The sequence below is a fragment of the Thunnus albacares genome, chromosome 13 (assembly GCF_914725855.1).
Source record: "Thunnus albacares chromosome 13, fThuAlb1.1, whole genome shotgun sequence".
Classification (NCBI taxonomy): Eukaryota; Metazoa; Chordata; class Actinopteri; order Scombriformes; family Scombridae; genus Thunnus; species Thunnus albacares.
The window spans coordinates 5,220,609-5,239,072 of record NC_058118.1 but is presented as its reverse complement, the minus strand read 5'-3'; the positions used below and the strand labels follow the sequence as shown (position 1 = coordinate 5,239,072).

General features: G+C 39.7%; 1 protein-coding gene across 1 annotated transcript; it reads right to left on the bottom strand.

Annotated features, from left to right (window-relative positions):
- Positions 1–644: 644 nt before the first annotated feature.
- c13h21orf91 (chromosome 13 C21orf91 homolog) lies at positions 645–17,962 on the bottom strand. Its single transcript, XM_044370228.1, has 5 exons — positions 17,828–17,962; positions 15,515–15,660; positions 5,506–6,009; positions 4,560–4,622; positions 645–3,413 (listed from the first exon to the last, which is right to left on the bottom strand). The coding sequence occupies exons 2-5, from the start codon at positions 15,639–15,641 to the stop codon at positions 3,235–3,237; spliced, it is 873 nt and encodes a 290-aa protein (XP_044226163.1). The 5' UTR covers positions 15,642–15,660; positions 17,828–17,962; the 3' UTR covers positions 645–3,234.
- Positions 17,963–18,464: the final 502 nt, after the last annotated feature.

The window sequence follows — 18,464 nt, the reverse complement described above, 5'->3', positions numbered from 1 at the left end:
TCCTTCTGTGGTTTACCACATGACTGTGCATATTTGTATAGTGACGCTCATTACAACTACCAGTAACTTCTGCTGTTCATCCTCTACAAGCTTTTTGTCCACAAGGGGGCACCCAGCCTCCATCATGATCATTAATACACAGTCCAGCTATAAATCAACAGTCAGTCAACAAATGGGTTATATTCAAGTAAAATTATGCTGAAAGTTGCACTTATCCAGTATCTACTCATTTTTCATTGCCTCTGATGCCAATAATATCAATTATAGAAATAATTTCAGATAGATTCTTGAGTTCACACAGCTGTTTAAAGCTAACATTGGTGTAAACACACTTGGTGCTAATCAGACAATTATTGATGGATTGAATGGATGATTGTCTACACTACTCAAGCTTTTGACAAAGATATGTTGAAACACATTAAGGTTGGTTTTTATGATAGAATAGTTGTGAACATAAGTTATTGCGGTTGATTCTGAAGAGCTTTTCATTTTAATTGGATTTTTCCCCCTTTTAAAAAAAATTAAAACATCCATGTGGTCGTATTACTTTATAATAATATTAATAATAGCAATTGCCCACCCTTGCACACCACTGATTACCATGCAGCAGTGGCTATGATCAGGAAAATACCAGAACCAGAGTATGTAGTAAAAATAATTTCATTTTATTGAAATATTTTACAAAAAAATACAAAGCACAAATCACACAGGCTGTGTAAGGTCCATGAACACACACAATAAATAGAATGTAAAACATCACACAACACAAATGCAGCCTTGTTCAACATTAGAAAACAAATGAAGAGTCAAGTCAAAAAAGGTAGGAGGTGGAAGTGTAACAGGTATGCTTACGTCTCCAGCAAAAGATAACAAGCACCAGAACACACGACCAAAAACTGCTGAGCAGAGGCAAAGGCCCAGCCATGTTTCCACAGTATACAAAAACACACGGCATTCATATTTAAAACACAAATAAAAAACATACAACTGAAGACTGAATGACTGAAAATTTGCATTAAGGACCAATAATCTGAATACTCAAGCACACTGAATTCAGTTATCCAAATAAAGATACACGTTTAAAATGGAGCTAAAACTTGTAACTTTAAACCCTAAAAGGGGTCAAATACATTTAAATCTCTTACAAAGAGAGAGCAAAAGAGATACACTGACAATGCTGAGTTTGTCTAAACACCAATCTGATTAATAACCTAGTCTTTCCCCAGCTTATTATAATCAAGTAGCTCTGTGACCTCTGAGAAAAACTCAGATAACAAATATTTTCTACTAAATAAGGCTTCTGATTTATTAGTCTCTTTCTTGCATAGGGTTCCTGAATAATAAACTAACCAAAACTGCAGGCTTAAAACACTGATACTGTTAATACCATCCCTGTCCTTCTTTGTCTCCTTTTGATCTAAAATCAGGGACCTCCAGAGGCACAGTAGACCAAATATCCTGTTTGTATTGCTGTGACATCAACTTAGCTCTCACACATAAGGGCAACAAAAGTTAACATTGGACAGGAAAGAAAAAATGAAAAAGATAAATAAAACTAATCGTAAATCATACACTGTGTATACAAGAACAAATCATTTCCACAGCATCACCTTTAGAGTAAAAATCTATGTTTCATTACCACACACATTGAACCAAACCTAGAAGTAAATCACTAAGCCACATTTTAAATCAGTTTGGTATTGCATCTTGCTCTGTTAATGGAATCTATATCAGCCAAATGCTTGCAGTTCACATATAGAACAAATACAGACTTTGGTTTGGCAGCTGGATTTCTTTTCCAGTAGTTTCAACTTTCCTCTTCCAATAACGCCCATCCAGCGTATAGCCATACATACAACTTGTGCTTGACCACTATACAGACAATAAACAGCTTTGTACTAAATATCAAGTAAATCTCACCAGCAATAATAGAGAAAAAAAACAGAATAGGTATAACTTTAAGCCATTGAGAGGGTATATTAACTGATATTTCTACTTAATACTTGTCATACAACTGTTACCAAGTATTAGATCATGGACACTCTCAAAATACTCATCACATCACAAACAAAACACTGCACAGCTAGTATAGCTTTGGTAACTTTCACACTCTGATTTGTCTTTGTTGCAGTGATGCTGTAGGGTACTTTTGGGTGTTGTCTTGCACTTGCTCATGCTATTTTCTAGATAAGACTTGATCAATATGTTACAATTTTAAAGGTGTTATTTTAAAGGAATTCGGCAAAGCTTTGTCACTGTCAGTATGTATAATTATTGGCATTTTCTTTAGCAGAAGAAGTTCATTACTATCGAATCTACCTGATATATACAGTTGTAAATTCTTCTGAAGACCACAGTTTACAAATAATCATGTTAAATTTGGGCAGTTTGAATGCAAATCGATAACTCGTTTCAAGCCGTTATATTGCCAGTGTGCAGCTGCAGACGAAGCTTAAACCATGTTAGCGCTTTATGTTAGAACGGTAATTAAACACTAATGCTGGCAGTGCCTTAAAGTATGAATAAGACTGACACCATCCAGCTACTCTGCATTAAGTATTCACCAGAGCCATGTTATAAAATACTGTAACTCTCCTCAACAGAGAACCATCAGATAGCATATGGAGGAGCATTAAGCAGTGCTAAAACCCATATTTGAATATCCGCGTATGACATAATCAGAAGAAAAAAAAAAAGCTTAAGAGGATATATCTACAGAAAATGAAACAATGAAAACTGAAATTTTGGACAGCAAAATAAACAAAACTAAATAAAACCAACAGCTACCGTTTTTGTGAAATTATGTAGAAAAGGAGTTTCTCAGTCTGTATTAAGGTAAATCTTCAAAGGATCATGTCCAGTAAGAACATGTCCTCATCGTGTACTGGGGCCAGACGACTCTAAGTACCCAGAAGACATGCTTACTGGGTACTTAGATTGGGTTGGGTAGAATTCAGGTCACATGCCAAACCAGCAATTTTTTTTTAAAAAACTGCAAACCTTCATTAATCCTTGCATCATCACCGCAACCACGAGATCGGAGGCCATGTCAATGCAGCCCTTAATGCTGTCCTAATGCAGAGCTAAAAACTCAACATCATCGTAGTGTTGTAAAAGTCAGTCAGTATACATCAAGGCATTTTTCAGCCTCGCTGCAGCCAGCACGTGGAGGTGTTTTGTCAGCTTCCTCCCAGTAGCAGAGACAGGACAGACCTCCCGCTATCTTCCAGCGCCTTACTCCACGGGGCTGCCACTGCTGCTGCTGCTGGCCTTCACCCCGGCCCTGCTAATGTGCAGCCAGGGCAGCTTGGCACAGTTCTTAAAGAGCTGCTCGATGGCGATGTGACGCACGTGTAACTCTGACGCCAACGAGTCTTTCTCCTGCACAGCCACAGTCAGCTCCTCGAAGACCTCTGGAGAGAGAGAGAGAGAGAGAAAAAATGAGAATCAGAGGTTTAATTCACACTCAAGGTCAACTTCTACACAGATAAACAAATGGGAGAAACAGATAAAAGGAAGTAAATCAATAATACTGATTACTGAAGGAGCAGAGAGCAAAGACAACATGACAGAAAAAACAAGCTTAAGATAACACCCCCCACCCCCTTCCCACACACACAAAAAAAACAGAGTCAAACAACTAATAACTTCAGTAATGTGCAGTGTTATGCAGCTGAGAAACACTCATTTAAACTAGTTTATAGACACTTCTAATACAACAAGAACTGTAGATCATTAACTCTTGGACATGTGTGGTGCTCCTTACATAATTAAGAATGAGCAATAACCTCCGTCTGTTCTGAGTAACATTAAGAACACATGTGGAACTGACTGCTCCTAAAGGGTGACTAAGAGTGTGTAGACCAGGCCCCCCACTAGACATCATTTCGTCAGAGGACATTTCACATTAGCTCATGTAATCTTCCTCTCGACACCGGCCGGAGTGACAACTTGACTCATCTGAACCCTCACACTAGCAGACTGAAGATGAAAATATTATGGCTCCATCAGCCGTCCCATGGGTGGTGGTTGCTTGGCCTTACTGATAAAAATCTGATAACATCTGCTTGTGTTGGATATGCAAACATTTCTGTTGCTTGAGATGAGATGCTCTTAGCTTGGCCGTAACTGTGTGTAGCAAACAAAAGGCCTAACTGGTGAAGAATGGAGTGAACAGACAGGCAGGGTATGCATGAGCAAGCACTACACAGTGCCCAATTCAACACAGCTGGTCACATGAAAGAAGATGATGTGTTGACTAGAGATGCCTTCCAGTCCATATTAGCCCTGCTTTACTGAGTCTTTTCAGACTGAAAACAGACTTGTGTTATAACAAGGTTTAACCAAGGTTAAACTTTTTGCCAAACAACCCTGTGTTTTTTTGCCGGAACCATGGCGTTGGCACCCCTGCTGGATTGGCCTGACTATGCTGTAAGTTCAAAAAAACTTTTAACTAATGAAGTTTTTTCCTGAGGGCACAGATTTCACGTGAGGATTTATTAGGGATGATAATTACAGATTGAATTGGACAAAAAATATTGATGATGGAGAACACTTACTTTGAATCTGCATCAGTAGCTGGGCATTCAGCTGATGTAGCTCATCCACACTCATTTTAGTCACTAAAAGAAAAAAACAGCTGTGATTAGAATGTGTGGAAGGTACAGAATGTCAATTTCTCAGCTAATTACATCTGATTAAAAAACTATATAAAAAAATATATATAAATGGTTAGCACTCAACTTGTGTAACTTGTTCATGTTTCAAATTGGGTAATGTGGCAAAGTATACGTGCTGGTTCCTTTAACCAGCACCCTGTATACTGGTTCATTACCTGTATACAGGAACACTCTGAGTAATATCAAAAGGAATGTGTTGCAGGAAAGCTCTGAGCTGTTCATGACCCGAACAAAAACAAATTCTATTAACAAACTAAAAGCAAAACTAAAGTGGTTACATATTCATGTAACAGCTAACTTTACCATTTTTTATTAGTTGCATGTACAATAGCAGGTTCAAGATATTCAGAGCAGTGAGTAGTTGGAGTGTGAACCTGTGAAATTCATGTCATCTTTCATTTAAAAGCACAGACTTTGAATTAAGGACCTTTAGACGGTTGAGAAAACAAAGAACATATCTCAAGGTTATAGGAAAATTTTCTTTTCTCTGAAGAGATCATAGCAAAGAGGGAGACGAATGACAGAGAAAGTAAAAATGTATCTTGTCTTGTGTTACTATTCTGTCCTCTGCTTTTTCATGAATACATGCTCTGAGGGAACAGAAATCTCTGGACAGCAGAGATCACACTGAACAGAGAGATGAGAGGCAGAGGAATGGAGTATTTCATTTTGATTGTCATTCACTATTGTCTACAACATCCTCTCTTCAAAAGAAGAAAAAAATTAAAGCTTGCACTACTGTTTAAGTTACACACTGATCAAACTAAAGTTGCAGCTAGAGACCACAAATTCCTTTTGGTAGAGAATTCAATTGATATGTGCTCACATTCATCTCTGCTGTGGCCCTGGTGTCTGTGCTGTGTCTGTCCTCCTGACGGTTGATTCCGGTTGTGTAGACCTTTCCTGCCGTCACTGGACCAGACGTCACCTTGTGACTCCTGCAGCAGCCCGAGTTCCTCCGCTGTGTGGCATTCCAGCATCCCCATAGTGTAATCAGGCAGCCCTGTTGCTTTGCCTGTTTCCCAGTGGGGTGCGTAGCGGGGCACCTGGGCATCTGACTGGGGCAGCAGCTTGCAGTCACTTTGCTGGCTGTAACAAAGAAGCTTGGCCCCCCGTCGGCTGGGGCCATTGGAGGAGACAGAGTCTTTGTTCTGGGCATACTGGATGATGCGGTTCAGTTTCTGGCTGAGGGCCAGCTTCATGCCCTCGTAGGCACTTCTGGAGACCTTGGAACGTGACAGCTTCTGGTTGGCAATGAGGTGGTATTTCTCAAAGCAGTCTCTGTGGCCGCGCAGGGACTTTGAGTGCAACAAGGTAGCAGAGGACACACCTGCATTCACAAATAAATAACATAAAGGAATGAGTCAATAAGTCAAATACAACTACAGATAACAGCAACATAGAGATTCAAAGATCCAGGGCCTAACCCATAAAAAAAGAAACATGATAAAATTGATAAGTCATCTCTATAGTTAGTGAGAAATGCAGCACTGACTCATTGAATTTGTCAGAGCAAATAAAAGTAAACCAGAATGAAACAAGCTAAAACTGGCAGATTGACCTATTGCGATCCCTCTGTGAAAGCTGCTTAGTGTGCAGTGGATTAGCTAGCGCTGCGTTGAGATGGCAGGGATAATAGATCAACCCAGTCTCAACGCAAACACATGCACATGCATATTTGGATTTTTTTTTTTTTTTTTTACTGAGCAACAGTAGAGAGGTAGGTACACAGAGTGGTCTCTGTCCACATGAAACAACATTTCATTTACATTAATTGACAATGATTTCAATATACCTGTACCTGTCAAACAATGTGAAAGATGCAAACACAATTTGAAAAAGTGTCCACTCTGTCTTATTTTTCATCCTGCATAAACACATACACAGGACATAAATCTTTCAATAGACGGTGAACTTTGGTCCCTGAAACAAAACCATCCAATCCTTCTCATCTTAAAGGGAAAGGGGGGAAAAACAACTTGACTACATGGGCAGATGTTCTCCGATTCAGACTACATTCCTGGAAAGTAAAGCAATGCTTCCTGGATCCAGTCAAAACAGGTCACACTGTAACCAATTTAGCATGCACAGAGGAAATTAACATGTAGTAAGTGGACTAAAATTAAAATAACCTCCGAGTAAAATGGGCCAAAGCCTTATTTTGTGAACTCGGCTTGATAAACAAAGAGAAGCTGAAGGTGAAAGAGAGCGAGAATTAAAACTGTGTGTGTGGAGGAGATAGTGGATGAGGCTGAAGTGAGAGCGTGCTGCACAGCCATTCGTGTGAAGGCCTTCTCACGACCGACATTTCACAACAGACATACAGTACGTGTTGGAACCTGAGGTGAGGAGATTAGTCACTGTAGTCCATATAGACTTAAGAGCTCACTTAGATAGCTTTACCTCGCATGCCGATCTCAGCGATTTACCAGAACACAGACGAGCAAAGGAAACCACAGGTCATCACTTAACACCACATGACCACAAAACGACAGGTACACACATATACAGACTGTTCATGTTTGCTGTGGTCACCAGGACCTTTCTACACTCACACAAAACTTTGTTAAGTCTTACAGTTAAAACAACCCGAGGAGAGACTGTGCTCAATTTGCTTTTAGACGTTTAGGCCAAAATATAAATTAAGTCAAAAACAGAAAAGACTCCTGAGCGTTGATATGTCAAACTTTCTTTAAAAACCACATTAAAGCAAAACCTCCTACAAGAATCACTTCAGCAGACTTGCTAAAGTTGTTTGAAGCCTGGCTTTTTAAATAAACTTGACTTGAAAAAGAATGAAGAGAAAAATCAGTTTTAAGCGCGATTTTGTTGTCAGGACTTGTTCAGTTTCATTTCTTTGCATGTCTATAGAGAGCTTGCTGTATGGCTGCAGGAAAAAAGTAAATAGTCCATACCTAATCTGGGACAGTCAGCATTAATGGATCTTATATGCCTCAGTACATAGGAAGGTTTTAGACCATTACACAACTGTGTGCGCAGAAACCTATTCTTAGCCTCTGCCTGTTTGTGTTCTGACCCAAGTGCCTAGAAAGACAAACCTTTACAATGAATAGATTAGTCTTGTGAAGGAACCACATATAGGGCATGCGAGTCAAGTGTGTGAGCACACTGCCTGTCAAACAACCATGTTATAATCCGATCAGTCCCAGTCTTTGGACTACCACAAAAACACACTGACTACCACTTGCCTAGTGGAAAAAATTATTGGCCCACAACCAGGGCAGTGCACCACCAGCCAAAGACCTCACTCCAGCTAAGCAGCTTAGCACTACTGTCTTTCATGGCTGCACACATAAGCACAAGCACACACACAGACTATTCACTGGAGGTGAATCGACATTGTTCAGCTGTGACAGCTGGAGACATTAAGCACAACACTGATGACCAATAGGCTTGTTTTTTCCTGTTCTTTTGTGATGGAGCCAAGGTTAGTCTGTCATTCAGTGCAACAATTAACAAAGACAAAGCACAGACTCATGCTTCGTTCTGATAGAGAAATGTAAAATATAAACATCTGGTGTCATTCAGTTTTCAGTTGTTCCTGAGAGCAAATATCAATTATGATACACCAATCAGAAATCAATCAGATCCAGGTTAGTTGAACAAGAAATAATACTTCTGATATTAAAAAAAAGAAAGTGATGTTAAAACTATGCTTCACAAAGTTCCGAAATCCAATGGGGATCATCTTTGACTATCTCTCCCACACACAATAATAGAGGGTTTATATTTCAGGTGAACACCTTTGTGAAGTGTGTAATAGTCAACAAAGTCACAAAGTTTTGTTGACAGGGGAAATCAAAAAATGTTGTTAAAGAAAGGTTTAGAAACTAGTGGAGCTGAGTTACAGTGAAGCTGGTTCACCACAACCCAGAGGAAGATTGATGCCTGTTAGGCTGGATAACTCTTGATAGTGAAGTGACCACAGGAACAGTCCAAACATATAATAATCCTCAAGCTGTAGAGAGATGACATCCCTCTGTTATTTATAGTCCTACTCTATATTTAGTGGCTACATTTTGGCCACATTTTTCACCCAAAATTCACTCAAACTCTCCAACTCTCACGCTGCACACTTGGTCTTGTGGTTGCTGTCATGGAAAGAAAACTCTTCCCAAACTTTTAACGATTTACATCTCTCTTCGTAGCATTTTTGCATGCATGTTAACAGAGCATACTACATACACTGTTCTATTTTACATTCAAGTGCAATAAACAAGGCAGAACATTTCTGTTTGCATGGAGCTACCTTTTTTCTGCCTTGGTTTTGCTCTGAACTGCACGTGTGTGTGTGTGCTGGGCAAGGATACTCGATCCTTGACACACTTTGGACGGCTAAGAGCTGGTACCAGGGATTTGGGACAGAGGTCACCGGTGGTAAGGTGTCAAACAGAGCTGCGTGGCACAGCTTAGAAGAATGTGTTGTCAGCAGCTGCACGGGCCAACTTAGATACCAACATAGAAGTCACATGAACAACAGTGAACTCAATGACATGTGAACTCAAACCACCTGTTTAGCAATGTAAGTATACAGAACAAAGCAACATGGTGATTGCCCATCTACAGCATATTATACGGTGTTAACAGTATCACTAGTTAATTATGCCTCCTATCCTACCTCTGTCCTCTCCAGGCAAGATACCATGAAATCCCTCGTAAATATGTACCAAAGATTAACTGGTTAACTATTAACCACGATTTAAAACACCTAGCTACAGCTACACCTAGTGTTTCTGTTCTCACTCTCAAAAAAGGGACATCATGGTGTGTTATTTTTCTATGAACAATGGATGTACTGTGAGTAAAATTAAATTAAACTAGACTAGAATTGTGTTAAAAAATGTCCGTGGGCGCAACCGGCAGACTGCAAGCTGAAGTTCTACCATTGAACCAAAACAAACCTGGTATACCAGCTTAAAATGCTGTGCTGCAACAAGTTCAGGTATGCAAAGTTACACAGGCTGTCATGAGAACGGCTCCCTTCATTTGTGTTTGAGCGGGGCTCAGTTAGCTAAAGGAGATGAAAAGTGTTCTGACAATGACTGAGGGACTCAACATTGAAGTGTTGTATCCACCAAAAAAATGCCTTAAACCATAAGTGTGGGGTATTTTGGATAAATAAAGAATGGACAGGGGGTTGTTCAACAATACAAATCTATAATTTGTAAAACTTGCCACTGCAAAAGGAAACTGTGATTTCTCCTCAGACTATAATCGTACCATCAAAATCTATCATCGTTGCATCCCTAATAGATAAACAATAGATCAACTTTCCTTTGCTGTGGCTGTAGTCTGTCATTACCATCCTGCATGTACATCACTCCAAAGTGGTACAAGATAAGATTGTATATAAGCAGCTGCTGACAGTGACTATATATCACACGTTAGTTAGTGAATAATGCAGTTAAGAAGTTCACCAACATGTGGTGAAAAAGCTAATTATTTCAGAGTTGGAGACAATAAAGACCTCATGAGACAATTTATCTATATTTGCGGGGTTAATGTAGACTATAATCTCTGCCTATTTATTTATACTGGTGACAGATTCACATAGAAAGCAGCCCATTATACTTGACCTTGAAAAGCATTATAGTACTAAATAAGAGGACTCAGCACGGTAGAACATACAGTAGGTTCAACACTATTCTGGACCATTACTGTGTTCAAACATACAGCTTCCACAGGCAGCAACCTAATTATGCCTCTCTATACACCCCAGGGTGAAGAGGTCACCCACAATGAATGGGCTGTTTATAGGAGCATGCTACAATAGCCCCTGTAGAGCAGCAACCACAATCAGCACCAACTGCATCATTCCAGCCTCTTGAGCTGTAGGAATTTTCTGTTTTTCACTCTTAGCTGCTTGTGGTCCAAACCCAGCTGGTAATATTACCAGACCTCAGCAAATATTCTGTCTGCATTATGTAAGCAGATAAAGGGAAGGGTGCTGGGATTTAGCTCAACCTGGAAGCTCAGCAGACGTCTTGTCTGACAAGGAGCCATGGACACCGAAAGCAATAAAGTTAACTGCTGGTGTGAGAGGGTGGAGAGGTTAGAGGTTACAATACACAGGCTATAGTGTCAGATCTCTCAGTTGGTTATAAAGCACAGTTTGTCACATCCAATAAAGCCAGTTCATTTAGAAAAGCCCTACTCTAGTCTGATTAGGCTGCACTGAGCAGTGAGACCCAAACAGTTAAGTTTGACAGATGTGAAACCAAAGAAAAAAAACATTTCACAGTGAAACAATGTATTACAAACTTCCTACTGACATTATGAAAAAAACCCTTAAAAAAAACCCTTCTGTACTTCACCTTGAAGTCAGTAGCTTTTTGGCCCCTCTTGGTGGTTTAAATACTTATTGGTATTTTGACTGACATGAGTGAAGATAGATAACAGTCACATTTCATTTTGAGGGTAAACTTTTCTTTCAATGTGACTTTGCACAGAAGGAATGTGCAAACTAACTGCATACTCTCATTTGAATGACACATCTGGCAACCAATAAAAACATAATGCACAAATGTTTTTGCATATTCTGATAAGCTATTCTTTTTCAACTATGCAGTTTCTAAACTAAAACTGTAACTGCAAGCAACAGCTAGATGGGAGGTCTTGCGCTTTTGGCTACTTTCCACTTTATCACTATCATATAATTTTTGCTATCACAGTCATTATAGGGGTTGGGTTGGATGTCACGTTACACTGAGCAGTCGAGAAGCCTTCATAATGAAAATTCATCCAAAATACACCCATTCTTTTAGTTTGAAACAGCGATAGTCCTTCCACAGAAGACAAACATAACTGGAGACAGGCTGAACTGGCTGCTGGTGTTTTGGTGTGGGACTGCAGTTGTTCCCTTGTTCTCTGCTCTACTGTGTTGACGCTCAAGGCTGTGTAACCATGTGTAGTCCACACTCCACAGCTCAGATGGTGCAGAAAAAGAAAAAAAAAAGAAATGTCTAAAAGTAAGAAATGCCCAGTTAAGGCAGAGGTTGAATAATATATAAATAGCCACCATTTCTATGTGGTACTTTCTGATGGAACCAGCACACACAGGCCAAAGCAGTTTCCTCAGGAAACAACTACTTGGAGCTATGACAAAAGCTGCACTTCCTGAACATTCATCCTTCTTTGAACTGTGCTCAAACCTTTTGCTACAGACAGCCTTCACAGCTACTTCTGCACCTGGTGGTACTGTGGGTGACGCCTTGGTGGTAAACAACTCTGAGCCCTGTCAACATAAGCTTCTAGCTCAAAGCTCAAACATATATAATCTATTGGATTTTGGAGATGACAATAAATTGTTATTATTAGTGTCTCTTGGGGTTTATATTGATGTAAAGCACTGTCTAACTTCAACTGTGACTACTGTGTGTGTCAGCATCTGACGTGTAAACAGACACGTCTGAACATCCCCATTTCATGCAAACCTCAGAGCAGAGCTTGAGGAGGTTGTGGGTGGAAATGAATTCTTAAGTATGAGCAGTTAACTCATAATGCTCTCTGCTGCAACATAGCTAGACTGCTGCAGTGGCCAATTAGAAATAATCATCACTGCACCAACAATAATATGTTCACGATTTAAATATTTAATTATTATATTTTAATGAAAATGAATGCAAAAAGGTTACACATGAACATTCAGTAATAATACCACAAAAGAGCAACTGGTTGAGTGATCTTTCCTCATATTGAAACCAGATATGTCACTTGTCCTGCATGTTCCTCTTTACAAGCACAGACCTTTTATTTACCAATCATGTGGTAGCTCATCTACACAGCATCACTTGGTGATTAAAGTGATAATATATTTATAACATGCAAACATTGTATTTTTGGTATGTACTGTATTTACACATTTATATCTGGGACAAATGTTTCTCACCAGTTAGTCAACAAAAACTTAATTCACTCCTCCTTTCAGCAGGCAGCTATTCTAACTGGTGTGTGGCCTCTAGAGGACACTGCCTTTTACACACTAATCAAAGAAGGAACAAGGCATTGTAGATCATTTTTGGGGTGATGATATTTTATTTAAAAATGATAGGAAATTTACGTGATAATGGTTTCGTTTAAGCTGAATTTATGGAAGTAAGTAATAAATACAGAGGGTCTTGATGTATGATATAACCATGGTTTGTACATAGCGATATGCTCTCCTAGTTTAAAAAAAAAAACAAAACAAGAAGCAATTCTGCTTCTATTGCTTCTAATAAATATTCAAAAACCAGCAGAGAGCAAGAAGGCAATGAATATTCAGCAGCAGCAGCAATTCACCCTTGAGATAGCATGATATGTTTTAGGACAGAAATGTGCTGGGAGGGTGTGTTTGTGTGTGTAATGGGTGATGAAGACCATTCCCTCCCCTTCATATTTTTTTGTGCACTCTGTCTGCTTGTGTGGTGATTAGACCTTTGTTCCTTTCTCCTTTAATGAAGGATGGCACAGGAGTATTTTAGCGATTAAGTCTACATGAGCAGTCAGCGGGCACACGGCTTGGCCTTAGTTTCCAATCAGCCGTGTCTAAAGTAGCCACATGCAGCTTGGCAAGCTCTCCTCCCACCAATGAAACACTCGGCTGCATCAGAAACACGTGCTTGTCTGACAACCCCCCTCTTCTTCCCCCCCAGACCCAACAGTTACATAACAGTCACTTCCTTGCCACACAGGCTACATCAAAACCTGTATCCTGAGAAAAACACAATGGTAATATTAATGCAGTGGAAAGAGTCTTATCTGACACGACCAACCCCAAGGGCACCTCAGTTTTGTCTAAACAGTGAAAAGCTTTGGGGACACATTTGCATAAATGCCCCACCAGCTACTGCCTACCTGAACATAGCATCCTAGCTGATAAATTAAATGGAGCGAGCAAGGACACCTCCAGTGAGCCAGACAAGCAATCCCTGCCTTTGAGGATCACTGACAGTTTAACGGCCATATCTGTCAAAGGTTGGGTTACTCATTTTAAGACAGTTTTTACCTGTACATCCAAAGTGGATGTTACTGAGCAACAAAAGAAAAACACAAGATGACCCTGAAAACTGTACCTATTTAATTTTCAAGCATGCAACAGCCTGCACAGCATCAAGCTACTGAGGGGGCCATGTGCAAACAAGTGAAACAGAGTGGTACCACATGCTACGTATTACACAGATCAATCATTAACTAAGGCTGTTTGTTTTTAATAAGTAAAAGGTATTCAAATATCTGGTATATTTAGGTTTCCACTCTATTGTATGTTCATGCCAGTACCCAGGCTGCATCCTCCGACCATATTTAGATTATCTTCCTGTTGAATGAGGATTAACGAGCTTGTAAGCACTCACTAACACAACTTCACAACTTTAAGTTAAGTACTATTTTAACAATGCTTGTCTGAGACCGTGGCTGAAGACTCTTTTTACGGCACACAAATAACAGTGCACTTAATCAATACCCCTACATTCATCCTTATACCATGACCAGGGTTTTCCCTGCCTATCTAACTCAATGGTGGGCCACCTTTGTATTACTGGCCGCTGCCTTGGTTGAAAATTCCAGCATGTGATGTCGACAGAATGAAAAAGGCGGAACTCAATTGCAACTCAACCGGACAGTCTAGAGCGCGCACACGCTAGAGTAATCTTGTAGTTCATCTTCACAAAAGGCAGCGGTTGCAAGTGTTTTTTGAATTAATGACCAAATAATTACCATTGAAAATTAAACACCTATGGACACTTTTGTCTGTCAATCATTATTTTTTTCTCTTATGTGCAAGACACTCTAAAGGTGCGCAACCGCACGCACAAACTGCATGCACCGCACCATGTACATTCTCCCGCCTTTGCCACCTTTGTCTCAAAAAAATCCAGAGAAAACCCTGCATGACAGAATGGATCTATAAATCTTTCATGCATATGCATTTACACCCATTTACAACAGGATGATAAACCATTCTGGGAGCTCTTAGTCGGCTATATGATGCTGTTTTACAAGTCGTACACAATAATACTGCACAGAGATGAACACACACACACTTCTCCATTGCAGAAAAGAGCCTTTGTGGATCTATGAGATGAGTGCCGAAAGAGAGCCATATCTAATCCCTTCAGATTCCCCATTCTTCTTCAAATAGGCCACTCATTAATTAAGAGATGAAAAAACTTCAAACACATGCTCTTGAGTTAGAGTGGCACATCAAACGGGAGAATCACAGTGGCCTGCTTTAGTGAGGGCTTTAGTCGCACAGGCCCAGTACCTTGCACATACACTTTATCTTATATGTTGTTCCATGAGAGGATAAAAGAAGTGTTTGTGGATGGCAAACAAATGAGACAATAGCAAATCTTAAAGGTTCTAAGGTTGTATTACAGCTTCTGGTGAAAATGCACATTCGCTATGATGGGAAGTGATGATCAAAAAGAATCCAGATGCTCCTGCAAAAGTGATTTATTGTGTGATCCAATTGCTGGAGACTCTTGGCAGCTCAGACCAGTGCTGATCTATCCGCCCAAGATTGCTTCTATATGACGCCAGCCAGTGAAACTGCTGGAGATGAATTTTAATTCTGAATCCTGTCAGACAGACATCAATGAGTGTGTTTGTGTGTGTGTTCAGGAGTTAAAAAGCTTTGATGTGGAGAGGTCACCTTGTGGTTAGAAAATAATTCTTAAGGAGCAACACTCCATACTGTAACCTACAGGTTGCTTTGAAAGATTAGCTAGCACAAACATATCGTCTGTATGTGATGAGCTCAATTTCTCCTCAGTTTTTTTTCTCACTTTTCCTGCTCTTCACTCTAGTGAGCAAACAAGAAAGAGTTGCATTACCTTCAATGCTGAGTTCGAAGCAGACATGGCAGAAAGATAAGGTCCCTGTTTCCGTCTCTAGCTTGCAGACACTGCAGATATTGTCATCGTTCAGATCAATGTTCACAAACTGCTCTTCTTCATCCATGGTGCCTCTGGGGGAAAAACTGTGAAATAGAGCACATGGCTAAATACCAGGAGCTTGTGCAACCTCCAAGCTCTTTTTTGCTAATTAGGTCACACTTTCAAATAAACTTATTAAAAATGCATTTTTTCTTAGTGTCAGTGGGGGGAATAGTTATGGTTCAGATTATTTTTGGTACAGAATACAGTTAAAGAGGCTGTTTTTAACATGTTTCTGGACGGTGATGTTATTGATAAATGACCACACAAGCTGATAAAATGGTACAGATAACTGAAGACATGGCAGACTGAATCTTGGTCTTACAGGATAAGGACAGCCTCTCTCTAATCACTGTGCCACCTTGCTATTGTCTCATGACATTAAACACAATCTGATGTCATCCAAGAACAGCATTAATCTTAGCAGGCATATCTTAAAACAGAAGTTATCTCTATGGAGAAAGAGCAGATTTTTCAAGACTGGATTCACATATACAGTGGGTTAAAATGATGACATTGGTTTATGTACGGTAACAAGTATGGAAAGTTACTCCAAATACAAACACCTAGACCACACTATATTCAAAACTAGACGTTGGAAGCTGATTTACATTCATAAACTGACAAAAAGCCTCAGCTGTTACAAAGCAAAACAGTTTCAGGAACTAAAGGACGCCTTTTTCTCAGAGCGTTTAGTAATATTGGTGTCAGTGTGGCAATATCAAATCACAAGACAACATATTGAGGTGTCTGTATCATTCATCTGTCCAACCACTTCCCCTCAGAATATACAACACTTAACAGATTGAAATTTAAATTCTCCTACTCTGCCAATCACATTAAAAAGGCTATTCAAAGCTGCTTAATCCAACAGGCAGTCTGGTAGATGGCAGGTACCCATTTTCCACTCGACTCAAAGACAGAGTGTATGTCCTTTGGGAAAACTTATTACATCGTGAGACCTAAGAAAGGGTGAACCTTTGGCACAAAATGAAAGTAAAAGGCAGACATTTGCTTTAAGAAAAACATCATTTCAGTGCTGTTGGTTTTTCAAAAAACAAAACAGACTTCACATCTCCTCTTGTGAAATGCCACAAGTAATGTAAAGCAGTGGTTCCCAACCTTTTTGGCTTGTGAGCCCTTAAAATAAAGCAAAGTCTACCTGGGACCCCTCGTCACATGTTGCATCATCTACCAGTTAAGTTACCAATTGTTGTTTTGATTCATAGGTTAATTGTTTTGTCCATAAAATGCCAGAAAATAGTGGAAAATACCCATTAATGTTCCCCACAGTCCAACGTTACATCTTCAAATGTCTAGTTTTGTCTGACTAACAGTCCAGACCCAAAGATTTTCAGTTCATCATCATGTCTGACAAAGAAAAGCAATACATCATCATATCTGAGATGCTGAAACCAGCTCATTTTTGCTTTAAAAATGACTAAAATGATTATTCAATTATCAAAATAATTGCTGATTAATCTTCTGCCCATCAATTAATTGATTAATCTACTAACCTTGCAGTTGAAATAAAGCAGAATTTAGAAGAAAGCTTGAAAAAAACAACAACCCACAATTGTTTGTCCAAAATATGTTTTTTTTTCATTATCCTATCCTGTCATATCATCTCACGACCAATTGTTGGGGTTCCGGCCCCCAGGTTGGGAACCACTGATGTAAAGGATGCTACAGGTCGTGAGTACGGGATAACATATGGAGAGCTCTGCTTCCCTGCTGGTTTTTGAGAACATGAAAACCCTTCAAGTCAGAGGCAGCACAGAAAGAAAAACAGCATTAAAACAGCATTCTTTAACTGCACTGAAGGTTATTTTATCTGTTATCTGTCTGCTCATCCAGTTGTATCAGCAGACACTCAATGGTGGTTCAGAAGAATAGCTGGTCAGAGCAATAACGGTGTTGCATTAGAACTTTTGGATTCACATTGCTATGTAGAGAAACGTTTACCATAACATATTTTTCTTCTGTTTATGAACGGCTTAAAAGGCCCGCTGCCTGTGGCATGTTAGTTAAGGCAGTTTACTGTAACTCGAGTGTCTGAACACACACCGTTAAACAAAATGCTCGCTAACAAGAAGTTAAGCTAGCCTCCGAGTGGCTCTGGTCTGGCTGATTCGTGACCGTTATTTGGCGTTGATAAACAGCACTACATCCAACCCAACGAGGGTGCCACTAGTATTTAAGGATACTCACCTTTATCTTAAAGAGGACCTTCGGACAGATATCCCTTTTGTTTGGGTCTTCTTCGCCCCGGTAAGCACACAAACATCAGACAACACTGCGCGTCACGTCACGGCAAAACCCACAGAAGCTGCAGGAACCTCTCTCCGTTCTCAGCGGAATGACCCACTAGTTCATGCGAGGGGTGAAAACAATCATCAGTAGTTTAAACATGAGATACTCTGCTCCTCATTAAAACACAAATACAACATATCAACGCTTTACATTAGAAATACAAATAATTCCGTGATTGACTTACATTTGTTTCATTACACAAGCCGATTCTGGCAGCAATTGTTGTAAATACACCCCTACAGTTAAAAGAAGGTATGTCCCTCTAGAGTCATCAAAACATTTCCATATCAGAGGGGAAGAAGTCGGGGTTTAACTATCGTTATACACACTCCATGATACAAGCATATACAGTAGTGTCAGTGAGTCAGTTTCTTATTGTTGGATAATACATGTTAGACATTATGAATGGGTACCGGCCTTTAGCTTGGACGACTTCTCCATCGTCAGCATATTTTCGGTTTTTATTCTCCTGAAGCCACACGTGGGGAATTCCCGCGAAAGTTTTATAGGAACAGCCATTAATCGCAATAACAAT

Excerpts from the sequence above, each read along its gene's own strand:
- c13h21orf91 (XM_044370228.1), bottom strand. The coding sequence starts at position 15,641 with ATGGATGAAGAAGAGCAGTTTGTGAACATTGATCTGAACGATGACAAT. Across the intron at positions 6,010-15,514 it reads CTTCGAACTCAGCATTGAAG|GTGTGTCCTCTGCTACCTTG; the intron begins GTAATGCAACTC and ends TTGTGAATGCAG. Across the intron at positions 4,623-5,505 it reads GGGCCACAGCAGAGATGAAT|TGACTAAAATGAGTGTGGAT; the intron begins GTGAGCACATAT and ends TTTTTCTTTTAG.